This window comes from Suncus etruscus, chromosome 3 (genome assembly GCF_024139225.1).
Source record: "Suncus etruscus isolate mSunEtr1 chromosome 3, mSunEtr1.pri.cur, whole genome shotgun sequence".
In the NCBI taxonomy this organism is placed as follows: Eukaryota; Metazoa; Chordata; class Mammalia; order Eulipotyphla; family Soricidae; genus Suncus; species Suncus etruscus.
The window spans coordinates 83,982,842-84,010,610 of record NC_064850.1 but is presented as its reverse complement, the minus strand read 5'-3'; the positions used below and the strand labels follow the sequence as shown (position 1 = coordinate 84,010,610).

The window sequence follows — 27,769 nt, the reverse complement described above, 5'->3', positions numbered from 1 at the left end:
TGCAGTGGGGATTAGAGCAGACTAAGTGAAGATGCAATCTTGATAAAACAGCTGTCGGTTGGGTTAGAGATTTTGCCAAATTTCTTTCCCTTGCACTAAAAAAACATCCAACTCCACTACTCATTTCAGATGAGACTTTCATCACTGCCATGTGAAAGAGAAAGCAAACTTTTCAAGATCAAAAGAAATCGACTTTCTTTCATTTTTAGATAACACTGGGACTTGGTAACCCATGTCCAACTGCATAATAGTTTTACTATAAGCAGTCCCAGAAAGCTTGCTTGCTTTGTCATACTTTATTTTTGCACAGGGCACAATTTGCAGTGCCAAGAGTTGAATCTGGGTCTATGACATACAAGGGATGTACCTTACCTCTTGTATTACGGGCGGTGGCGCTAAAGGTAAGGTGCCTGCCTTGCCTGCGCTAGCCTTGGACGGACCGCGGTTCGATCCCCCGGTGTCCCATATGGTCCCCCAAGCCAGGAGCAACTTCTGAGCACATAGCCAGGAGTAGCCCCTGAGCATTACTGGGTGTGGCCCAAAAAAAAAAAAAAAAGTGGCCACAGACCACTGAGAGTCACTTTTGATAGAGAAATGTCCAAGGCTCTCGTTTCTTATCTAGTTGACTGTGGATTTGGGTAAAAATTGTTATAAAGTGGTTGGTAGATAAACTTGCATATGGGGTGGCAGAAGTTCCCTTTTGCTTTGTCCTTTGGAATAAAACATCATTTTCTGGAGATGCTGAGAAGGGTCTGTCCCAAATTGTCTCTGAAAGTGATTTTATACAGCAAAGATATAGGCATGTGGCTGAAATGAAACAACTACTTTCTTGTGCCTCTCTTCTCTTCCACTCCAAGAGACTATATAATAATAACTCGAATTTCTAGAAGCTGAGCTCTAATATTTGATCTTCACTAACAATGTCCTAATTACATTTGCTCCTGGCATTTCAACCTCTTGATGTAGAAAGAATTCTACTTGATCCAAACCTACTGACACTTTCTACCCTCCCTCATCCCAACAAATTAGATGATAGACGTGTTCAAATATACTGAATGTGTCAGCGGTAAGGAATTCAGAGTGTCTTTGTTCCTGCTGCTCTGAGACATTTTGAGCGATGCTCACTACATTCTCTAATGCTGAACGTGCCGGGGGCACATGCCATCAGGAGTTAGAAATGAAGAGATTTCTTATGGTCAGGCAGGCAGCATGGAAACCAGCTCTCCAATCAGTGAAATGCATATGAAACTACAGGTAATAGCATAAATTCACATGGCATGGTGAAAAGCCTAGAGATTCACTATCCAAAAGCATTATGTCCAACCAAAGCATTAAAAACCACAGAGACTGGAGATCAAATCGCAGCTGCATTATAAGCAGATGTCTGAGTTAGAAGGCACACACACGCACGCGCACACGCACGCACATGTGCACTGTGTCCTGGAATGAGAAGGGTGTGGTGGCGGGCAGGGGCAAGAGAATTCCAGCAGCTCATGCAAATAGAGGCATTTTTCTAATTACAGCAAGCAGGTCCACACTGGGCCTCCGACCTGCAGTCGAGAGGGTGCTTACCTTTTTGACGTCCCTCACCAAGTGGTACAATGTATTTGAGGGCCCATGTCTCTGAAAACAATAAAGAAGAATCAAAAGGTTTTGCTAGTCAGGGACTCTCCTGAACACGCAAGAAGGATCGGAAAGGAAGGGTGTTGGCCATGGGAGGGATATTTGTTAAGATGAACCTTGTTCTAGTTGCTCAGTTGTCTCTATCTTTTTTTTCTGAATAAATACACTGGCAGATTTGGGGTGGAGGTGGTTGGTTCCTAGGGCAAAGCACTGGTGATTTTAGGTTCAGCTTTTGTGAAGCAGGCCACCAGTTCTGTGCTAGTTCTATCAACACATTATTTCAGGGGCTACTTTTGCAGCCAGAGAGATGAAAGGGCCAATTGACCACACAAAGACTGTGCATTGGTATGTTGCCAGTTGCAATTTGATGACTATAAATAATGAGCAAGATATAATCCAAAGCAGCAAATATTTTCTGTGCAGGGCTACATAATATTTCTTCTGTGCGTCAAGAATATGAATTCTAGATAGAATTCACTAAATGTGAATTTCTAGACACATTTGTGAGATAAGTTTAACCCAGGCAATGTACGGGCATACTTATACTAAAAATATTGCATGCTGTTGATCTGAACATCCTGATTTTGTTTGTTAAGTCTGGTGACTGATCTTAAATAGTACTGGTCAAAAAAATTTTTTAGTCCTATTGGAACACATTTAAGCTTTGAGCCCCATCATTCATGTAGATGTGAGTGGAGAGAATGGAGTCCTGTGCGAAGATGGACATGTGGATGTCAAGGTGAGAATGCTTGGCACCAACTTGGTTCTGCTGCTGAGCAGCTGAGACCATAGGCAAGTGATAAGACTCAATTTTATCTCTCACCTGGGAACAAATTTACCACTTCTCAAACAATGTTGTGAAGACCAAAGGGATGAAATGTCTATTTAGCTATTAATTAGGAAGTGGCACTCAACGAACTTTAGTTTTTATTACTGAGGTTATGTCCAGTCTCACAATCGGTAGTAATAAATGAGTGGATACTCCCCACTTCCCTTCCCTCCTCGTTGTTTCAATGACTAGGAAGGGGCTTCACACTTACACTTCACTACAATACTCTCTCTGATTCTTGGTAGTAGTACTCACTGTGGAATACTACTACATAATTTGAAGTACCTATGTACAGTTTGGCTGTTGAGCTTGTAGGGGTCGCCCACTGTGTTGTATAATTCACACAGTGCTCACTTCAATATGCTGTTGGCTTAAATTTGTTAGGATTTTGTTGAGAAATTTTGGATCTATATTTATCAGTAATTGACAGGTTGTTTTCTTTTTCTGAAGTTTTCCTATATAATATTAATATTTGGTTAGTGCTGCTCTTGTAAAATGAACTTGAGGCTACTCTCTCCATTCTAACTCTTTTTTAGAAGTCAGAATTATTCCTTAGTTTCTTTTTTTTAACTTATGTTTTGTCTTTTGTGAAATGATTTTTCTGTAGTGGTATATTTTAACTCTTATTATCTTTTGTGAATCTACCTCAACTTTTTGTATTATGGCTACCCTGATGCTTACTGGAAGTAAATATTTTCTTTAGAGGTTATTGGGTCTTACCCAGAAGTGCTCAGGATTTATTCCTGGCTTTCTGCCCAGGAGTCACTCTTAGGGATACTTAGGGGAAGTATCAGGAATCAAACTGAGGTCAGCACAGACAGGCAGTTTCCTTTGTCCAGTAGTATCTTCCCTGCTCACAGACATAAAACTATATAGGTTGAAACTTACAGTTATATGTCTAAGCTAATAACATCTTAACTTTGATTACATCCACAGTACACACTACCATTTTACTGAAGTCTTTCCATTCTTGTTTTTCATGTTACTATTTACACTGAGTCTTTTACTACATAACTGGAAGCCCAATGACAGAGTGACCCCAGATGTAGAATAATCAGATTGATAGCCATTGGTAGAGTTTCATCCAACCTTGTAGTTATAAATTTTCAAGTTGGAATCCTACCACCTTCCCACATACAGAGTGAGATTTTGTCAGTAGTGTTCATGATATATGGCAAAGTATATGATTTACAGCACTTTGCAACCAACTGTTTATGGGCACCAAAACTATAGAAGAAAGTGTGCAATACTGATAATAATACTACATTAAAGTGTATGGCCCCTCAAACCTGTGTGTACCTCCTTGAAAATACTGAAACCAAAAGATGCAAGTGCCACCACTAATATGTGACCCCTAGCAGACACTGCAACTAATGTGTACATGGACACAACTCGAGTGTATGGCCCGGAAAAGAATGGCTATTAGAGTGCGTGAGCATTACAAGAAAGAGTGTGTGGTATCCAGATCTCACTATAACATTTGGAAGGGAAGAAACTTTTTAAAAATACTTGGACCAGGGTGATAGCACAGCAGATAGGGTGCTTGTTTCACATGTGGCTAATCCAGATTTGACCCCTGGATGCCATATGGTCACTTGAGACCTGCCAGGAATAATCCTTGAGCACAAAGCCTTGAGCAAACTCTGAGTACAGCCAGGTGTGACACAAAACTCCATTCTGAATCCCCACGAAGATAAAAGAATAAAAATAGCCCTTTGATCTCTGAATGTGTGTGGTAAATTTAAGAGATGACCACAACGTATACAGCATTAGAGAATTTTAAATCTAACTCTCTTTACTTACCTTCGCCTGTGTGTTTTGTTATTTTCATGTTACTCATTTGCATCTTTCCATTTCAACTTGAAGACCTGCTTCAAGCACTTATTGTAAAAAAAATGTTTAATGGTGATCAGTCCTTCCAAATTTTGTTCTTTTGGAAACTCTGTATCTTACCTTCATTTGATGATGATGATGGTAATGATGATGATGATGATGATGATAATTTGGGCCACACCCAGTGGCACTCGGTGGTTACTTCTGGCTCTGTGCTCAGAAATCACTCCTGGTAGGCTCATGGGACCATACGGTATGCTGGAGATTGAACCCAGGTCAGCTGCATGCAAGGTAAACACTCCTCAAGTGCTATTGCTCCAGCCTCCTTATCCTCATTTAAAAAGGACAATTTTGCAGCCTCAAATTTTTTTGGTTGCCTATTCTTTTCTTTTAGTATTTCAAACATACTTCTTCACACTATTCTGCCTGCAAGATTTCTACTAAAAATAAGAAATTTTTTTCTTCTCCTGTTTTAGAAATTCTCAGTTTGTCTTAACTTTAGACAATTTAAGATAAATTATCTTAGAAACTTTTTTGGAGGGAATTCAAATTTGGAGTTAATTCTAGTTTTATGAACTTGGATGCTTAAGTCTCTCCCCCGGTTTGGCATGCTCTCAATCATTAAAGATTCATCCTCTTTCTTACTTAATTTTTAAGTAATTTTAATCTTGAACAGACTGTTTATCTTCATATGTCCCATAAGTTCCATGGATATTCTTTATTTTCTCTGATTCATCCCTTTTATTCTCTAACTTGAAATGATCTTTGTCCAAGCATAGGGATTTTTTCCTTTACTTGGTCTGTTTTTCTTTAGAATCCTCTATTGAACTTTTTATTTCAGTCATTGCATTTTTTCTTTATCTTCAAAAATTCTAAAAAAAAATACTCAGGGCCAGAGAGAAGGTACACTTGCATTGCATGTACTGAGCTCCAGTTCAGCTCCAGGTATCCTGATTTCTGCCAGGAGTCATCCCTGAGCACCAGGAGTAAGTCTTGAGCACCACTGAGTATGATCCAAAATAAACAAAAATTTATGAAAAATTCCCAGAGATAAAAATTCTTGATTTGTATTAGCTTGCAGTAGTAACAGAGTATCTTTAACACAACTATTTTTAATTCTTTATTGAGAAATTCATGATCCTCAATTTCTTTAATGTCACTTCCTAGGAGTTCACTGTGCTCTTTGGGTATCATGATCCCCTCACTGAAGGAAGTATCTGTAGCCTTCCATAAGTGTTTACAAATTTGAAGTAGCCATTTCCCATTTCAGACTATGAACTTGCAAATTAAGGAAAGCTTCACAAAGCTGCGAGCAAACTGAAATGTACTATGACCCTAGCTCTAGGTGTGCAAGACATTAAGTGTAAGGTGTGTGGAGTCTGAGTCTGTCTAAGGCAAGATGTCTTGACAGTTAGTTGAGTAGATCGACAGCATTTAAATTTCATGATTCTTGGTAAGAACTGTTTCATTTCGTCAGTGTATACAAGAGCTGTTTGGGACCTCAGTATTTCCAGGTCCAATGACTAGGGTCCAAAACAGACATCAGAGTTGATGCAATATTCACACTGAGAAATGGAAAAGAGTTACAAGTATCTGCAGGATGATAGGGACTGATTGCAAATACACACACATAGTGACAGAGGCCAGGTGTAGTCACCTGGCAACTGCAGAAACCCTGATTCTTGGTTTGCATTCTTTTCAGACAGGTGCACAGTTCTAGAGTTTAGTGATAGGAGTCAGACCAGCAAGCCCTATTCCATAGGCTAGTGGCATGAGACAGGACTGGAGCTACTTCAGAAGTTGCTTTGGGGCCTTGACTATTGATACACATTCCCATAGCTACAGGCAGGATCTTGCCAAAGATATACAACAATGGGATCAATTGCCAAACAAGCATGTATCAGGAGTCTAGCACGGAATGTGTTGCTGCACAACCTAAAAATATCTTCTACATGCTATATGTCAGCCCTGTGGTACAGGTCAGTAGTAGGAGAAAGGGCCATTCTGAGATGTGGCTTGGACTCTGAGCATGCATTCTCTGGTTCCAACATTTTGGCAAAGGCACAGAGCATGGAAACTATAGGTGTGTGACAAATTGACAGCAGGCAAGTGTATAGCAGAAGATGCTATAGCTGGATGCATATAGGACGTTAATGGTCAGTCTGTGGGAGAGACAATGGGAGAAGAGAGTGGCATATTGTACTTGCATATTGTACTGGCATATTGCAGTTTCACTTTGTAGAAATGTTGGTTCACTCCACCACAAGTAAGGGAGTGAGTGGGATAGGTACTCAGCTAAGTTCCATCTGCAAATGCAAATATGTGTAGGTTTAACTCTGGTGAAATCTTCAAATGGCCCAGGATGCTATGGAATTCTTACTGGAAAAACTTGCTGGATTCCTCTGCAAAACACTAGAAACTGATTGTTCTCACAGGATAGCTTATACTATTGGCCCTTGATTTTCTTTGTTCCTGGTTGTCTCTAAACGTATCAACTTTGCCCATTTCTGTGTGGAGTGAGAAATGGAATTGCATCCTTGCATGGCGTCCTCCACAGGCTGGGAAATCTTGACACTCACATGCTTTTTTTTTCTAGCTGGGAGTTTTCTCTTGACACTGAGCAGGTAAAATAAACATGGTCACCTCCTCTTTCATGTGGTTATTCTGACGTTTTATTTTGTTCTTTAATTCCTGGAATTTCCAGAGTGGATTCGTGAGCTCTCTCAAAGTTGTTTTGTTTTTCATGGGGAACCAGTCAACATTGATCATTATTGGGGAATGGAGCTGGAGTTTTCTGCTTCATTATTTTTGTCCATTATTCTTACTGAAAGTCAGGAAAGCTGAGCCAAGAAAAACTCTGATGCAAAACCAGAAACCTGGAGCTTTTCTGCTAACTCGTTTTCTACTTTGGGCGGTGGTAATGAGCCAGCTGGGGTGAGGCCACTTGCCACCTGCCACCAGCAGACTGTGTCTCATTAGTGCCCCAAGTGAAAGGATAGAGAAGCATGGTTTCAAATAAAACAAATAAGCTCTGAGACATAGCTCAGGGTTATGTCAGTACTAGCTTTTTTCTGTACTTCAAGATTTTGTGATCTTGAAAATATGGGTGCAGCTCTTAGTCTCAGTTTTCTCATCTGTGTACTGGAAGAAATACTATCTACTCCATAAACATCATTGGGTTTTATTGTCTACGTACTTAATGTACTGAATACATTCAAAGGTTTCATTATAGTAGTTTTCCTTATGATTACTTTTTATCCTTCATGAATACATTAAATTATTACCAAAAAAAGTCTCTTGAAGAATATACCAAATAAGAGATATTCAACATTTTACTCCATTGTATCTGGAAAGGAAGGAATTTTAACATTTTAAGGATAGGATATATTTAACCAAACTCTAAAGCTGAGAGTTGTCAGTCCTTCTCCAGTAACTACCTCAAATACACTTTGAACTTACAGAATAAATTATGTCCTGAATTCTAGAGCTTTGTGGTTTTAAGTAAGAATTAAACATTACTTTGTTTTTTGGTTTGGGGCCATATACAGCAGTACTTAGGGTTTATTTTTAGCTCTTCACACAAGGGTCATTCCTGGTGGACTCAGGAACCATATGGGTCCCCAGTAATTAAACCCAGGCCAATCACTGCAAGGCAAATACCCTATTATTGCTCTGGCCCAGTTCCGATTTTTTGATGTTTATGTAACTATCTGTCTTAGATGCTGACAACTGAGCAGTTAAAACAAGTGGAATCCTGGTAACTTGGTGTCTGTAAGTTACACAGATCTAAAGGTGCATTTGTGGACAATAGTTCATGCATTTGGAAAGGAGGGAAGAGACTCACACATGTGGGAGGCAGGAGAAAGTAAAACAAAAGGTGTTGAGAAAATAGAAAACGCCTTAGGTTGGTCCTACCGTATTGTACAATTCTTCTAGTCTGGAGATGGTGAGAAAACGGTGCATGCTTACTCCATTCTCTATGAGTAATTTCACAAAATCCACTCTGTCCAGTACTAGGGCATCCAACATGGCTTGTTCCAGAGAACCCACCTGCAAATTAAGTTCCCGTTAGTTTGTCATAGTTTCTGAGAATGCAGATATTTGGTGTTCACCTGAAAAGCTTCAAGGTAGTGCCCTTGACATCTAGTAATTCTTTAGCATATCAAAGAGATGCTAGCAAGACTGTTTCCTGCTCCTCTATGGGAACCACCGCCATCTCTTCAGTGTTTTGGGGCTTGTCTTTGCATGTAGAACTCAAGAATGGCTAGTTCTAAAAACCATTTTATCCCTGAGTCTTTCATTATATTCTGGATCCTGAGACACTGACAGTTTTATAGACTTCTTATCTTCAGCAACATCATGTGTGTGCTAAAGAGGGTGGCTTTCTGTTTTTATTTTAATCTTCTTTGTGTCTTAATTAAGCTTCTGGTTGATTAAGAAAGAACATGCAAGTGAACAGACTAAAGGACCTAAGTAAATGTTGTGCTCCCATGTTGGAACTGTTGTGATGGAAAGTGAAAGAATATCATTACCTAAAAGATAAAAAAAAATTCCTTTTTTTTCTTAGATTTGTCACTAGCTAGAATTTTTATTTAAATGTCCCCACAAAATATTCCCAATGTTCAGATGACTTGAGAAATCTTTTTACACTAGCAACGATCCCACTTGCAATAAATGAAAACAGAGGCTCTATCCTAGACTGAAGCTTACTCCAGGCAGAGAAAGGTTGAGAATAACTAGAAGGATCTTCAGCTATTTCAGACATAGAGACACCAGGCTGCCTTTGCCTCCTGGAACACCATCATGTACAACCCAAAAGCCAAATTTTCAAGTTTTTATTTTCAGTTGAGTCAATTGAGGGAAACAAACCAAGAACAATTATATAAAGCCTTTGTTCCCTCTGTGGTGTTCATAGGAGTGGGGAGGACCTGTACTAAGCCACTGGACCAGATGGCACCTGTATGCGGAAACCTGCTAACACTGCAGGTGGGGGCAGGGTGGGTGCACGAAGCTTTGGGATACTGTTGCTTGAAAGTCTTTGCCTTCCTTAATGACAACCATAAATTCTTTTTACTCCACCTTAAGTGAAATTAATATCTGTTTTTGTTATTTGTTGAGATTTAAAAATGTAACTGGCATTTGAAAATATGCCAGTGATAAGAATTTTTGGAAAATCTGCATTTGTGCACATTTGTACTTTGTCGTGTTCACCATCAGGTGGCAGTGTTTTCCTAAGTAGAGAAGGAGACAGGAAATGCTACAAAGGCACATTAACATCCTAAAGAGCATCAATGGTTTCCCCCAGGCACTCTCCGAACTTCCTTAAATGAATATCAACGTCCTAGCTGGCGGGCTTTTCAGGGATGATGACAGTATACTCTACCGGCCATTGTTGCCCATAAATAAAGATCTGGCTGCGGGCGATGTCCACTCTGTTCCAGGCTAAAGCTAAGCTCAGTTGATCTGGGGCTGAGGCATTGGCTCCTGTGTGTAGACAAGTAAGAGAGAGAAAACAATCATCAAGATCCACTCCATCCATCTGTCAATCAATCTCTCCCTAAAATGTCATGCCAGCCTACAGCAGGAATACTCCAACTCAGTGCTACTGATATTTTGGGCAAGATAATTTGTTTTTATAGGGGATATCCTGGACCTAAGTGCAGGATATTTAGCCGTGTTCCTGGGCTCAACCCAGTATATGCCAACAGCACGTGCAAACAAGTTAGACAAACAAGATTTTCTCCACTGTCAGGTCCAGGGTAGAAGAAGGGAGCCAAGTGTAATTGGTTGCTCCAGCATCATGCTGGTCCAAGAGTGGCCCGTGTAGCAACAGTAGCTTATAGGAACTGGTTAGAGAGAAATGCAGAACCTTAGGTCCCACCCCAAATCTACTAAATGAAAATCTGTGGTTTAACAATTATCAAAATAGTTTGTGCATACATGAAAGACTGAAAATATGGCTCTCAACGCACATTGTTTTTAATGGACAATCACAGCTTTCTAGGTTTCACTGTATTCATGAGGATAGTACCTACAGAGACGAGTTTGTTTGGCTCCAAGCATGAAACAAACCCTAAGCTACTTTAACTTGCTCTCAAACTACCTTTTAAACTCTTTCAGAAAAAGCAGAGCCAGCTGCTTTAGTCTTGCTAATCAAAGTATAGTCAACAGACATTCAATGGTTTCAGTTCTCCAGTCCTTATCTTTAGATCTGGGCTATTCACATTCAGTTATTTAAAACAAAAGTAATAGATATTAATTTAAATGAACACATTTATCGTAGGCAAGTAGATTGGGGGTAATGTATATGGGAGAAACCAAATTGAAATTTAAACCAGCCTGAAGGCATGGTGGACATAAAGACAAAGAACCCATTTCAGGAGCTTGGAAAACCATTGAGATGCAGAATTCCAGACCCCTGGAGAGATGCCAGGAATGGGTGGACAAAGGCTATGACTGGAACCCTAGAATTGACCACCTTCAAAACTTCAAGAATTTGGGACAAAGGAGGCTATGAAAAATATTAATACTAAGAAATATATATATATATAACATATCAATACTTATTTTGAATAAATCCTATTCTCTCTTGAACATGTATCCAAATAACCAACCATTCTCTTTCCCTCCCTTTACTTTCTTTTTTTTTCTTCTAATGCACTGGTTTTTTTTCACTATTGTTTCCCGAAATTTTTTCTGTGTGGGAAAGGTGACCTGAAAAGCCTGGGAAAATTAGGGCTCTTTTTTCTTGCAAAGAGCAATTATGTACTACAACTGGACTCCATGGACCACTACCCCCGGAAACACACACACACACAAAATCAGGTGGGGGAACATTTCTTACACCATGCAGAATAAGTAGACTTCAGTAGAGCTAGATGGCTGTCCCACAGAACTAGTGAGATGTGAGGTCTGTGACTTGTAGAGGCTCAACATAATCTATCCTAGATTTCCCAGGCAATTCCCTAGGAGACTGAGAGGGTAGAGAGGGAAGCAGTAGATTACCTTCTCTCTGCTGTTGCCTCTCTTCTCACCACTTAACACAAGCATCTGGGGAACTCCACTGGTGGGAAGTTCACCAACAAAACATTGATTAATGTTTGGAGGAGGGAGCAAGCAGAGTGATAGTACAGCAGGTAGAATGTTTGCTTTGTATACAGCTTATCTGGATTTGATCCTAGGTGCTTACAAGGTCAGCACTGTTGGGGCCTGGCTTCTGAACAAAGAGGGATGCCATGTTGTAAAGGCCAAATGGCAGGCTTCTTGGTCTGAGAAGGGAGAGATGCCATTTTGTAAGAACCACATGGTATAGGTCTTTATAAACCTTTTTCCATAGATACCACCTCAATCTACCTGGTAATACCAGGTAACCTATCAAGGAAGGACAAGGGAGCAGTAAGAAGGTACCCCTAGACAATAGCCAATCATTTTAAAGATCATCAGAAAGCTGGAACCTCCCTATATTCGTTCCCTATATAATCTTCCTCATGACCTTGGGTGGGACTCATTTCTTTTGGGAGATGGCCCTGGCTGGTCAGTGTGGGGCCCTTGTTGGTAAAAGGATTAAAGTATTAAACTCTATTTCAGCTGTGTGGTCTTGTCCTTTGACTCCAGAACTGAGTAAGGACCTTACCTCTGTACTATCACTGTACTATCCCATTGACTAAAATTTTAAATGCACTACATAAGTCAAATTTTTAGTGCTTTCACCATTCTTAGCTAGTGAGTGTCCTTGAATTGGAGAATGCAGGTATGGAATATAGATGATTATATATCTATGCACGGAGTTGGTCTCCATACATGCTGACATATACATGTATGATACATGCAAATGTATGAGGCTGACCCTATGCAGGTGAGGCTGAGAATTGATTCAGCTTGCAGGGGAACGACTCTAGGAAACTCTCAGGGAGTTTGAGTTCTCTAGTTTGAAGCTGGAGAACATGTAGGTCCTCTAAGACAACCCTTTATTCATGGGTGTGTGTTTTGCAAGTTTTCTGGATCATCTGGTTACAAATCATGGCAGCAGTGTGCCATGTTTGTCTCTTTATGTCAGAATGTGGATAGCAAATAAGGGTGTTTTGGGGTTTTTTTATTTGTTTGTTTAGTTTTGGAGAGATACCTAGTGGTGCTCAGTCATTACTCCCTGCTCTTCCTTCACTAGTTTTTCTTGGCAGTCTCAGGGGACCATATGGGATGCTGGGGATCAAACTCAGATGAACTGTGTGCAAGGCAGATGCCCTACCCTTTGTGCTCTTTGGCCCCATAAATAAATTATTTTCTTTATTAATTTTGGGTAAATGGGATGGAGGTGCTTAGAGGCTATTCCTGGCTCTCTTTTCAGGGGTCACTCCTAATGGTGCTTGGTGGACCTTATGCTGTGCCAGGAATCAAAAGAGTTTGGTTGCATAAAAGCAAACACTTTACCAACTATACTATTTATTTTTATTTTTATTTTTATTTTTTGGGTCACACCTGGCAGTGCTCAGGGGTTACTCTTGGCTTTACCTCAGAAATCGCTCCTGGTAGGCTCAGGGGACCATATGGGATGCCAGGATTTGAACCATTGTCTTTCTGCATGCAAGGCAAATGCCCTACCTCCATGATATCTCTCTGGCCTCAAACTATACTATTTTTATGACTTCAAATGAATTCTCTTATATATATAACAGAACCTATAGTTTTGAGATTCTAGAATTAGTTGCACAGTATTCTGTAATAGATTACATTATAAAGTGTCTATTTTCATTGAAAGGAAACCCAAAACACTATAGAGTGTCACTATCGCTGAGGAAGGTTTATTGTTCAAGGAAAGGGCTGGTGTATGTCAAGCTTCCTACCACCACTAATAGTGAAATGCAGACAACTGACAGACCCAGAAACATATCAAACATCATTTATCATTCATGGAATGAATACAATAAATTTTATTCCATTTACCTGACTGAGCCTGTGGTGATGGTGGTGTTGGACCACAACTGAAGTAATGTATTAAGAAAGTGCTGTTCTATTCCCAGAAGTGTTTGGGAGATTCTTTTTTTTTATTATTGGTTTTTGGGTCACACCCAGCAGCACTTAGGGGTTACTTCAGGTTTTGTGCTCAGAAATCACTCCTGGCAGGAACCAGAGACCATATGGGATTTGAACCACAGTCCATCCTGGACTAGATAGATAGATAGATAGATAGATAGATAGATAGATAGATAGATAGATAGATAGATAGATAGATAGATAGATAGATAGACACACACACATATATAATGGGATTAAGATAAAATGGGATAGGAGATAAAATGGGATAGGAGTTTACTATGCTTTGAATAAGTTCCAGGTGTGTCAATTCCTTGGAACTGGGGTTGCCCTTTGAAGCAACAAATCCTAGACATCTACTGTCCTCTACTATCCTCAATGCTTTAATGTTATTTGCAATACTGCTGTCCACACATGATGGGGTCAGCATAAACCACATCCTTAAAGTGAATCAAATAGTTTTTAGGATGATAAATACTAATTTCAATACTAATTGATTTGATTCAGTTTCTTCCATAAGGTTTTAATTTCTTATCTCTTTAGATGACAATGGACAGTACATACTGACATAAATAAATGATAAATAGAAAGTGCAAAAATGGCCATAAACATTTTGAAGGAAAAGAACATCAGAAAGCTTATTGGAGTTGCATTTGTAAAGGTAACTTTGTATATTTCTTTACTCCTCTACTGGCTACTGCTGTCATATCGTAATTATTTTCTTTGCCATTTGTATGTCACGTATTGGTATGTCACCGAAGTCAATGGTAGCAGTGCAAGTCTGAACATGAACACTTAGCAGGAAGCAGTCATTGAGGTCAGTGTGAGCTACAGGGCCTGAATGTAATTAGGTGAGTGTCAAATCAAAGTAAGAAGGCAATAAGTTTTGGCTTTTTGCAAATTGAAAACACATCACTCAAGAATGGTGCAAGGTGACAGTTTGGATAGGTGGTTCTTAAGTAGGGTGATAGCCATGCTTAGCACTGAAATTTTTATATCCTGTAAGACCCCTTGGTTCTACACACACTGGATAACTGGTCATATTCTTTCCACTGTGCTGGTACAGTGGGATTGCCAGGAGAATTTAAAATATACACTGTTGGGGCCGGAGAGATAGCATGGAGGTAGGGCATTTGCCTTGCATGCAGAAGGATGGTGGTTTGAATCCCGGCATCCCATATGGTCGCCTGAGCCTGCCTGGAGATATTTCTGAGTGTAGAGTAAGGAGTAACCTCTGAGCGCAGCCAGGTGTGACCCCCTGTATTTTGGGGGGTCACACATGGCTGTGCTCAGGGGTATATATATATACAGGGGTGTATATATATATATATATATATATATATATATATATATGTATATATATTTATACACACACATACACACACACACACACACACACACACACACACACACACACACACCCTGGGACTTCCTTACCAGAGATTCTGGTTTAATTGGTCCTGGGCAGTGAAGCTTTTAAAAACTCCCTAAGTGATCCTAATGTGAAAACTACATTAGAATTCGAATGTGAAAACCTCAAGATAATACGTTACTCATTCATTTGCATATTCATTTATGCACTCTAATATATTGATTTCATGCCTTTTCACATGAAAGATACAAGGCCTGAATGAGGAACAAAATGGCAAAATAGAGTTTTCTATCTTCAGCTATTACATTTTATAGGAGGAGAGTGGTAGAATCTGTAGTTAGGTATACCATTTCATTTGATTATTCAGAGCTGTAAGGGTTACATTTTCATTGTTTTAAGCCACTAATTTTGAGATAATTTGTTGTAGAAACAATAAAAAATTAATGCAGAAATAATTAAATAAAACTTGTAGAAAAACAAGTCATAACAGAAAGGCAAAACTGAAGATCATGTTTAAACAGGGTTTCTGACTCAGTTCTGTGATGGAATGTCTAATTCTAACTCTCTAGATAATTTTCATTAGTTTTCTACTAGGAGCCATAATAAAATGAGTGTGTGTACAGCAGGGGAATGCAGTTTGGACTGAGAAAGGACCACTCTGACCATGAAATTGGAAATGATCACTCTGGATAAGAACTGGGTGCTGAAAAGGGGTAAAGTGATATGCGTGATACCCCTCAGTAACAATATTGCAAACCACAGTGTCTAAAAGGAAAAAAAGGGAGAGGGTGAGGATGTCTGTCATAGAGGTAAGCAGGGTGGAGGGTTGGAACGGGTGATATTGATGGTGGAAAATGTGTACTGGTTATGGACATAATATGGCTGAAACTCAATCATGGACAGCTTTGTAACTGTATATCTCTCACAGTAGGTCAATTAAAATTTTTATTTAATTTAAAAATAAATAAATGAACCTCTTTTTTATTTTGCCTAACAAAATAAAGCTACTTCTGGGCCAGAGAGATAGCATGGAGGTAGGGCGTTTGCCTTGCATGCAGAAGGACAATGGTTTGAATCCCGGCATCCCATATGGTCCCTAGAGGCTGTCAGGAGTGATTTCTGAGTGTAGAGTCAGGAGTAACCCCTGAGCGCTGCTGGGTGTGACCCCAAAACCAAAAATAAATAAATAGTAAATAAAGCTACTTCATAAAAAATTGGTATATGTGTTTTCTCTGTTTTCTTCTCCCCATCATTACCTTTAGAATATAAGATTACATTTTAATGGAACACTTTTATTGTTAAATACACTTATACTTCAATTTTCTGCTGTTGTTGTTGTTTTGGGGTCACACTGCAGTCAGACTTTACTCCTGGCTCTAAGGTCAGAAATTGCTCCTGGTAGGCTCTGGGGAGGGGACGGGGGAGGACCATATGGGATGCCAGGATTCGAACCACCGTCCATCCTGAATCAGCTGCATGCAAGGCAAATGCCCTACTGCTATGCTAACTCTCTGGCCCTATTTTAATTATTATTATTATTATTATTTGGGCTCTGAGCCTTGTATATTTCTCATTACAAAAAGTAAAATCTGCAGATATTGTAATGGTATGTCTGTCAACTTGACTTTTATCCCTTGTCAAAATTTATTTTTCTGGTGGTATTGTTTAATTTTTATGCTGTTATGGCAAGTAACACATTCTGTTCTTTCAATGTTTATTAGAAATATAATTTATTTTGGGGGCCGGTGAGGTAGCGCTAGAGGTAAAGCGTCTGCCTTGCAAGCGCTAGCCAAGGAAGGACCATGGTTTGATCCCCAGGTATCCCACATGGTCCCCCCAAGCCAGGGGCAATTTCTGAGCACTTAGTCAGGAGTAACCCCTGAGCATCAAACGGATGTGCCCTGAAAAACCAAAAAAACAAAAAGAAATATAATTTATTTTTAATTCCAATTAACCACATTTATTTTGTTCTATTTTTCTAGATTTTTCTTATTTCAACCCGTTTGCGTTCTGCATTAGATTTTCCACAATGCGCATTTCATCTTGTTCCATTTCTTGATTTTTCAGTGCACTTTCTGACAATCAGATTCTCCTCTCTACATTACTCCTGAGTACTACTCATTTTATCTTCTTAGGCTGCCTGGTTTATTCTTACCTGAATTTTGGTATTCTATTCTTTGAAGTATTTTTTGACAGATAAATGATTCACTGAAATTTAAAAAATTTAAGTTAATATTGAAATATTTATTTAAAAATATTTATCTGTTCCCCAGAAATATTTTAAGTATTACCCTTCTGTGAATTCATGTTTGCTCTTTTGTCATACTTTATTAGAATATATCTGTATGCTAATCTTTTTTATTATTTAACATAGCTGGTAATAATGAGCCTAGGATAGCATTCCAGGCGAGTTTATTATTTAGAACTAAAAAGCTTTCTGCTTAGTTACCATGGACACAAACTTCCTCCCACAGAGAGGAGTTACCTAAGTAATGCACTAACTAGTCACCACCTCTGGTACTTTGTACTTTATAAGGACCATAAGATTATCCTGCCTCTAACTCGGGGTGGCGAACAAGTTCGACACAAAGAGCCAAAATTTTAAACTGTGAGAGTCAGAGAGCCACACCACGCAGTGACCTGCCAAAACAGACAAACATTCACACAAAAGCATCTAATTTTAACAATAATCTATTAAACACATATTGCATTTTGCCATTTTGAGTGAGGGTCAAAATCCTGCAGTGATGTGTGCTGCGTCCTCCACACTAAGAACTAAAGGCAAGATGTGACCCAACATGTGACACATGGTCCCCGCTCGCTGGCCCGTGCAGTTGTTTCCAGGGATGGGAGACGGGAGGACGCAGCCTGGGGTGGGATTCCGTGCTCGGAGATCTCTCCTCAGAGGTCCCTCCCTCCTCAGAAGCAGCAGAACAAAATCCAAACTTGGCAAAGAGCAACAGTATACAAAAGAATGATAAGAGGCAAAGAGCCGCATTCATTTTGGCCGGGAGCCGCATGCGGCTCGAGAGCCCCATGTTCGCCACCCCTGCTCTAACTCTTGTTTTTTCATTTGTTGTCCCAAAATAAGTAGTACTTTGTACCTTATGGTGTTCTCTATATATCCATATGTATGTATGTATGTATATATATATAAACTAAGTTTGTTGAATGGTGCTTTCTGAGAAATACAAGTTTTCACCTTTTTTTTTTCTTTTGTTGTGCCACACTTGGTGATGCTCAGGGGTTACTCCTGTCTATGCACTCAGAAATCGATCCTAGCTTGGGATGCCAGGAGATCGAACCATAGTCTATCCTAGGTTACGTGTGCAAGGCAAATGCCCGACTGCTTGCGCCACTCCTCCGGCCCCTTTCTTCTTCATTTTTTAATTTCATAACCCACACATATTTAGATATTGTCTATTTCTAATTAACAAGGAGCTTGCTGGTTTTTACTCTTCTTTATTATTATTGTTTTTTTATTTTTTTCTGGAAGAAATGATGAACTTATGTAGTTAAGTCTATACTGAAAGTTATAAAAATTTTTTATGTCTATTAATTTTTATTAAATATACTCTTCAGCAAAAATATAAGCATTATATATAAACAGAATTTTCATGGCACCAGGATATAACACATGTCTAGCTTGCAGATCAAAGGTTGGTTTTAAGGTATAGTCCCTCAGCTCATACTTGTGGGGAGGAGCCCACATTCTCTATCTTTCTGCCAAGCCTGTCTGCTGTGCTGGATGAAAGAGTGGTTAATCACCCAACATGACAATCTGTACAGGCACTAAAATCCATGGGAATGGTCTGGATCAAGGCATGTCTTGATAAATGCTTTACTTATATATGTTTTCTCTTCTTCTTTCTTATTTTTTGGCCACACTTGGATCTGTTCAGGATTTACTCCAGACTCTGTGCTCCAGGATCATTCCTGGCAGTGCTGGGCAACTGTATAACTCATCATGGATCAAAAGTGCCACATGCAAGGCAAGTGCCTTATCTCCTGTACTACTGCTTTGACCCCAGTCGAATTTCTTCAACCACAGTGTAGCAGGGGTCTTCAAACTACGGCCCGCGGGCCACATATTGTATTTCTTCCCATTTTGTTTCTTCACTTCTAAATAAGATATACGCAGTGTGCATAGAAATTTGTTCATAATTTTTGATTTTACTATAATCTGGCCCTCCAACAGTCTGCAGGACAGTGAACTGGCCCCTTGTTTAAAAAGTTTGAGGACCCATGTGTGGAATGAATGTATTCCCTAAGAAAAGAAGATTGCTGAAGAGACCATTGTAATTTATCAAATCAAAATTTAAAACCTTTAAAAATGCTGAACAAGGCGCCGGTGTCTGGGTCGGACCCTTTCCCCAGGGACCCCGGCGGGCCGGCTGGAGGAGTGAGTGAGGGAATTTCTGTCTCTTTGCGCCGGTGTCTGGGTCGGACCCTTTCCCCAGGGACCCCGGCTGGCCGGCTGGAGGAGTGAGTGAGGGAATTTCTGTCTCTTTGCGCCGGTGTCTGGGTCGGACCCTTTCCCCAGGGACCCCGGCTGGCCGGCTGGAGGAGTGAGTGAGGGAATTTCTGTCTCTTTGCGCCGGTGTTTGGGTCGGACCCTTTGGCGGGCCGGCTGGAGGAGTGAGTGAGGGAATTTCTGTCTCTTAACGCCGGTGTCTGGGTCGGACCCTTTCCCCAGGGACCCCGGCGGGCCAGCTGGAGGAGTGAGTGAGGGAATTTCTGTCTCTTTGCGCCGGTGTCTGGGTCGGACCCTTTCCCCAGGGACCCCGGCTGGCCGGCTGGAGGAGTGAGTGAGGGAATTTCTGTCTCTTTGCGCCGGTGTCTGGGTCGGACCCTTTGGCGGGCCGGCTGGAGGAGTGAGTGAGGGAATTTCTGTCTCTTTGCGCGCGGCATTTGGGACGGACCCTTCCCCAAGGAACCCCTGCGTGCCAGCCGGAGAGGGTTGAGTGACTCCCTTCCCCCAGGTGGGTGACTAGAAAGTCAAGTTGAGCGACCCGAACAGACGGGAGAGATAGGGCCAGCCATCTGGACTCGCAGGGGAACTAGAGCAGTCCACCTCCCTGGACCCTGGAGTGGACCAGGGACTCCCCAAGGGTGAGGACAGAGCCTGAAGGGTTGGACTGAGGGAACCCTTCAAGGGAGGCGTGGAGGGGGCGGAGCTCCATTGACTCCCAGAGAAAGGAGGGGGGACTGAGAGCTAGGCTCAACAGCGCCAGTAACCATTGTGGCCAGGAGTGGAACTGCACTGCTGACAGAAATAAGGAGCAGAAAGGGACAAGACCCACAGCAGGAAGGCTGCACTCTAGGTAGCAAAGGGGAGGAGAAAGGGCTAGGCCCAACAAACTCACCCAACAGGCCCCTCTAGAAACACCTTCAGGAAGGGGACCAAAGCAGGCCAAAATTAGAAGCCAAAGCACTCCAAAATACACCATTAAATACAAAGAACAATGCGTAAAGCAAGGAAATCGCTAATAACTGGAGACACCATGACAAACCCTATCAAATTTCCAAGTCCACCAAAGCGCACAGATCCACGGGAAGAAGACCTAAAAGCAGTCATGAGGAAGGAAATGCAAGAATTACTAAAAGAATTAAAAGAAACCCTAACAACCGAATATAAAAAATCCATGGACGAACGAATCAGCCAAATTAAAGAAGAAATGTCAAAGAACATGAGAGAGTCCATACAAAAAGAAGTGAAGGAATTAAAAGACAAGGTAACAAGCCTTACGAGCAGAAACACAGAGTTGGAGAAGCACATAGAAGAACTCGAAGGAAAACTGCAATCAAAAAATGATCAAGAAACCAACAAAGAAATAAAAGGCAAATCACTGGAAGGAAAAATCCAATATCTAATCAACAAGGACAAAAGAAACAATCTAAGAATTGTGGGTATACCAGAAGCGGAGGAAATAGGGAAGGGGGTAGAACAGGTAGTCGGGGAGATAATAACAGAGAACTTTCCCACCCTCTGGAAAGACAATTCAGGACAAATCCAAGAAGTCAAGAGAGTCCCTAATAAAGTAGACCCCAATAAACCCACACCAAGACACATAATAATCCAAATGGCAAAAAACAAAGAGAAAGAGGAACTCCTGAAAGCAATAAGGGAGAAAAAAAACCTCAAGTACAAAGGAAAGGACATAAGAATCAAACCAGATCTCCCATTTGAAATAATTCAAGCAAGAAGACAGTGGAATGACATATTTAAACGACTGAATGAAAGAAATTTCCAACCCAGGGTCCAATACCCAGCAAAACTATCATTCATATGGGAGGGCAGACTAAAAACATTCTCAAACATGAATGAACTTGAACTATTTGTGCAAACTAAGCCGATCCTAAGCGACTTACTCAGAGAAGAATTACACAATCCAAACCCCCGATTGTAACAACAACCACTCCACACAATACAACTGTACAACAGTCCTCTCTATCAATAATTTCCCTAAATGTAAACGGACTAAACTCTCCAATTAAAAGACACATAGTAGAGAACTGGGTTAGGAAAAATAAACCGGACTTCTGCTGTCTGCAAGAAACACACCTACAGCTACAGGATAAGCACAGGCTTAGAATAAAAGGATGGAAAGTAATTATTCAGGCCAATGGAAAACAAAAAAGAGCAGGGACAGCCATTCTTATATCAGACCAAATTGTATTCAACATCAAGAAAGTGATCAGAGACAAAGAGGGTCACTACTTACTGGTCAGGGGAACATTAGATCAAGAAACACTAACCCTGGTCAACATCTATGCACCTAATGTAGAGTCACCAAAATATGTGAGGCAACTACTGGCAAACCTGGAGAAACACATGAAGGGAATTGTGATAATAGTAGGGGACCTCAATACTCCACTATCACCACTGGACAGATCCTCCAAGCAGAAAAATAGCAAAGAAATAAGAGCTCTAAATGAAAAATTAGAAGATTTAGGGCTAACAGACTTATATAGAGCCCTCCATCCCCAGAAAGCAGAATACACATTCTTCTCAAACCCACATGGAACCTTCTCCAGAATAGACCATGTCTTAGGATACAAAGCCAACCTATGTAAGATCACAAAGGTAAGGATCATTAGAAGTACCATTTCAGATCACTATGCAACAGAGCTTAAAATTGATGTCAAGAAGAAGCAATGGAGGAAAACTAATACCTGGAGACTAAACAACATGCTGCTTAACAACAGCTGGATCAAAGAACAACTCAAGGAAGAAATAAAAAGATTCCTTGAGACAAATGACAATGAAGAGACAACATGTCAAAATCTATGGGACACAGCAAAAGCAGTAATTAGGGGGAAACTCATAGCAATACAGGCCTATGTCAAGAAACAGGAAAACAACAAAACCAACAGTTTAAAAGATCACCTCAAAGAATTGGAACAACAGCAACAGAGAAATCCAACCACAACCAGAAGGCAAGAAATAATAAAAACCAGAGCAGAAATAAACAACATCGAAACTAAGAAAACAATACAAAAAATCAATGAGACCAGGAGTTGGTTTTTCGAAAAAATAAACAAGATAGACAAACCATTGGCAAGACTCACCAAAAAAAAGAGGGAAAACACCCAAATCACTAGGATCACAAATGAAAGGGGAGAGATTACAACAGAACCCCAAGAAATACAACATATCATGAGATCATATTATGAACAACTATACTCAACTAGGCTAGAGAACCCAGTAGAAATCGACAGATTCTTGGACAAACACCCTCCTCCAAGACTGGAAAAGGAAGATCTAGAAAGTCTAAACAGACCAATCACTTCAGAGGAAATTGAAGAGGTAATTAAAAAACTCCCTAAGAACAAATGCCCAGGCCCAGATGGATTTACAGGTGAATTCTATCAAACATTTAAAGAAGACCTATTACCACTGTTCCAAAGGCTTTTCCAAACCATAGAAAAAACAGGAATCCTCCCCAACTCCTTTTATGAGGCTAATATCACACTCATTCCCAAAGAAGGCAAAGACACCACCAAAAAAGAAAACTACAGACCAATCTCACTAATGAACATAGATGCAAAGATATTCAACAAAATCTTAGCAAACCGAATCCAACACTTCATCAAAAAGATCATACATCACGACCAAGTGGGTTTCATACCAGGAATGCAAGGTTGGTTCAACATACGCAAATCAATAAACATGATACATCACATCAACAACATGAAAGACAAAAACCACATGATCATATCAATCGATGCCGAGAAGGCATTTGACAAAATCCAACATCCTTTCATGTTAAAGACACTCAGCAAAATAGGGTTAGAAGGAACCTTCCTCAAGATAGTTACAGCTATTTATGAAAAGCCTACAGCCAACATTATACTTAATGGCGAGAAACTAGAAGCATTCCCACTAAGGTCAGGAACTAGGCAAGGCTGTCCACTCTCTCCACTCTTATTCAATATAACCTTAGAAGTCCTAGCAATAGCAATCCGACAAGAGAAGGGAATCAAAGGAATTCAAGTAGGGAAAGATGAACACAAGCTAGCTTTATTTGCCGACGATATGATGATATACATCAAAAACCCTAAAGAGTCCACAGTAAAACTCCTAGAAACAATCAACCAATACAGCAAAGTGGCTGGATACAAAGTCAATACACAAAAGACAGTAGCGTTTCTATATACAAACAATGAAGTTGAGGAGAGAGAGATTAAAAATACAATCCCATTTAAGATAGTATCAAAAAATATCAAGTATCTAGGAATAAACCTTACAAGAGAAGTGAAAGACCTTTACCAGGGAAACTTCAAAACACTTCAGAAAGAAATTGAAGAAGATCTAAAGAAATGGAAGAACATCCCATGCTCATGGATAGGTAGAATTAACATAGTCAAAATGACTATCTTACCCAAACTTCTATATAGATTTAATGCAATCCCTATCCAAATTCAAACACAATTCTTTAAAGAAATAGAACAATCAATCACAAAATTCATCTGGAACCACAAAAGATCCAGGATAGCCAAACACATACTGAAAAACAAGAAGCTGGGAGGCATCTCCTTACCTAACTTGAAACTATACTATAAAGCCATAGTAATTAAAACAGCATGGTACTGGAACAGAGACAGGAGCTCAGACCAGTGGATCAGAACAGAATTCCCAGACATAAACCCCCAGATATACAGCCAACTAATATTTGATAAAAAAGGCAAGAATCTGAAATGGAACAAAGAAAGCCTATTCAACAAACGGTGTTGGTACAACTGGAAAACCACATGTACGAAAGTGAAAATTGACCCATACCTCACTCCTTATACAAAAGTCAACTCAAAATGGATCAAAGACCTTGAAATCAGACCTGAATCTATAAAGTTTATCGAGAATAAAATAGGCAGAACACTCGAAACCTATATATCAAAAAGGTCTTTGAGAACGGAGCACCAATGGCAAGAACGTTAGCATCAAATATAAACAAATGGGACTACATCAAACTAAAAAGCTTCTGCATGGCAAAAGAAACCCTACTTAATACAAGAAGACAGCTAACAGAATGGGAAAAAATCTTTTCACTTGACATATCAGATAAAGGGCTGATATCTAGAACATACAAAGCACTCAGAAAGCTGAGCCCCTCAAAACCAAATAAAGCCATAGAAAAATGGGGAAATGAAATGAATAGACACTTCTCTGAGGAAGACAGAAGGATGGCCAACAAACACATGAAAACATGCTCACCTTCACTCATCATCAGGGAGATCCAAATCAAGACAACAATGAGATACCACCTTACACCAGTGAGGTTGGCTCACATCAAAAATAATGGAAACAACCTTTGTTGGCGAGGATGCGGTATGAAAGGAACTCTCATCCACTGCTGGTGGGAATGCCCCCTAGTCCAACATCTATGGAGAAAAGTCTGGAGAGTGCTCAAAGAACTCAGAATTGATCTGCCATTTGACCCAGCAATTGCTCTACTAGGCATATACCCACAAGATGGAAGGACATTCATTCCAAAATATATATGCACCCCACTATTTATTGCAGCACTCAGTATAATAGCCAAATCTTGGAACCAACCTCGATGTCCAACAACAGATGAATGGATCATTAAGATGTGGTACATATACACAATGGAATATTACATGGCAGTCAGAAACGATACAATCACAGACTTTGCAGCAACATGAATGGACCTAGATCATGTTATGTTAAACGAAGTAAGTCAGAAGACAAAAGATAAACACAGAATGGTAGCACTATTCTGAAACACCTAGAACACATAGTTTATACACAACTAAATCCTATCAAATAACAGGGTAGAAACTCCGAACACTGTAATAGTCAGCATAGACGTGGGAGCAGTGTCCAAAATACATGAAAAAGGAACAACGCAAACTCTTGACTACACATTATACCACAAAGAAAACAGCAACAACAGAAACGGCAGCATAGAGAGAACAGGTATGTAATCAGACTTCTACAACAAAGGTCCACAATAATCCCTTAGAGTTCATATACAGGAACACAAGTATAGAACACCAAGGGAAATCACGGACTACAATGGCAACATACCATAACACTACCTTTTAATACCTTTATCTTACTATACTTTAAATAACCTCTCAGCTTTTCTGCCCACAGGTGCCCTTGGATACAAAGGGCGGACAAACTAAGGTGGCAACTCGGGATACCACACGGGATACCATACCTTGCTTGCACTACGAGATGGCCACAAGAAAACTCTTTAACATACACTTTATCTTTAGGTAATACCTTCATTTAGGAATTGAAGCACGTGACCAGTCAGACCACTGAAGCAGTACCTGAGACGTACAGACTTAAACTACAGGCTCTATTCTTCGAACACATTCAATCAAACCAGCATTCCCTTGCTATTCTCTCCCCTCTTCTCACTACTTTTTTTTTTCTTCTTCTATTCTGCTCATTACTTTTCTCCCTTTCTCCCCCCCCTTTTCTCTCTAAGGTATTTTCTCTTTTCTCTCCCTTCAAACCCTTCCCATACACCTTCCCCTTTCCCCCCTCCGGAAATCCAACTATCCCCTCACCCCTCAATCCCATCCAGATCTCCCACCATATTAAAACTCTTCACCCCCAGTCCTTATTCTATTAGGCATCAAGATCGACCTCCTACCCAACGAACCAGTACCCAGCACCCAGGCGAGAGGACACCCAGATAAAACCACACCCCGTCTCCTGAAAGAAAAGACAGCCAACTCCCCTATGGACTCATGCTGCGAGGCCCTCCCGACCAACTCCCCCTAACGCGAACTGCTCCTTGAAACCGGGCCTAGATCCAAAAGTATCCCCAATGCAAGAACTCTTCCAAGACCCCCCTGCCGCAAATATTTACCAATCTGAAGAAGGTCAGGGGGTGGGTTAGGAAGATGCCTGGGAACCCACACACCACAAGAAAAACCCAAAAGACAATGGGAAAAACTGTACTTCCAACATAGGCATAAGACCTGTAATACACCATCTCTTTACCTGCCCTCCCCCAAATGTAAGGTAGTCTTTTGCACCACTTTGGTCCCATAAAAATTTCGCTAACTCATTTTATTTCTTTTTTTTTTTAATTTATTTATTTATCTTTTTTTTTTAAATGTTTGTCCTTCATATATATTTGTGAGCACATACAGTTTCAATCCCCCCCCCTTTTTTTTTTCTTTCTTCGTTTTTTGGTAGGTGACCTGTGACTGTTATCCCATCAGTCCACCCACAAATACACAGACATTATAATGTAGCACCACTTCCCCCTACAAAGGCACACTAAGTAAAGGGGAAATTTTACATTTAAAAAAAAATAAAAGAGAGCTCTTATCTACTAGAGATAGGAACTCATAGTTATTTAAAATATAGGGATATCTCCAGCCTTGAAAATATGTCATGTGGAATCAAATTAGACCTCAGGTGATTAGATACCATTCATCCAGCCTTGAACCCTGGATCTCCGACATAGAAACGGCACAGCTCTCCGCAACAGCTGCAGGAAACAAACTCCATCCAGGACGGCCTTAATACGAGGAGACCAACAACAAGGCCCAGCTCTAACATGATATCCTGACAACGGGGAAAATGCGATCATCTTGACCTTAGAGCAGATTAGCCTACCTTACCAACTAACGACAAGACAAAACCAGAAGTCTTGGCTCCCTTTGGTAGGACAAAAACCCAAGATCGGGATTTACAGATGACTGGCTGCTTGATCCACGACCAGACTGTATACATCTTGGGACCAATAAATAAGCCCTAGTTTAGGGTTTGAACTATGACCTGCACAAGAACCATGATCCCCAGCCCCAAAGATCCGGCAGAGACAATTGTAACGGAATGGGGCTTTTGGGAGCACAAAGAAAGACGCTATCCTAGGTGCCACCCTAGGCTCAGTGCAAAGACCAAGATCATCAACCACAGAAGATGGGTTAAAATGACACTGAGGTAACAGAACCTCTAGAACCACAAAGACTGACTTCATCATAAGTCCCACCTCAGGATCTGTACAGATACTGAGACCTCTAAACACAGAGCAGAAGTCTTCCACACACCAAAGGAAAAAAAAAAGAAAGAAAAAAAAAAAAAAAACACCACCGGGAAAGTAAAGGATCCTGAGCAATGTCTAGAGTTGATCCCATGACAGTATGCTCCAAGGACGGAGAAATCCCATATCTCTTAGGCCAAGTGAATTCTTTTTCGAATGACCCCAATATTTACTGTGCCAGTGCAGGAGGGAAAAAAACAAAAATACAAAAAGCACAAAACCTTGGTTATTTTTTTGATATAAATATATATATTACCTTCATTTATTATTGTTATTATTATTTTTGATTTACCAATCTATTTTGGTCGATTTCTCTGTTTGGGTGTGATTATTGAAAGTGTAGTCCCCAATTATACTTATTTTTTTTATTTATTTATTTATTTTTTTTTCTCTTCCTTTCTTCTCTTTCGTTATGTGCTATGCCATGTTTCTTAATTCAAGACCATGGCGTGATTTTTGTTTGTCTGTTTTTGTTTTATTTTTTTCTACTTGTTTGTTTGTTTTGTCTGCTCTGTGTGGTGCTTATCGATATAGCTGGAGCCCTCA

The 27,769-nt window shown here is 40.2% G+C and overlaps 1 protein-coding gene across 1 annotated transcript in view; it reads right to left on the bottom strand.

The window, feature by feature from the left end:
• Positions 1 to 27,769, bottom strand: part of TRPM3 (transient receptor potential cation channel subfamily M member 3) — a 621,182-nt gene that overhangs the window by 134,312 nt on the left and 459,101 nt on the right. Inside the window, 3 exon segments of the mRNA XM_049770922.1 lie at positions 1,573 to 1,623; positions 8,201 to 8,335; positions 9,669 to 9,769. Coding sequence (XP_049626879.1) covers positions 1,573 to 1,623; positions 8,201 to 8,335; positions 9,669 to 9,769 — 287 coding nt within the window.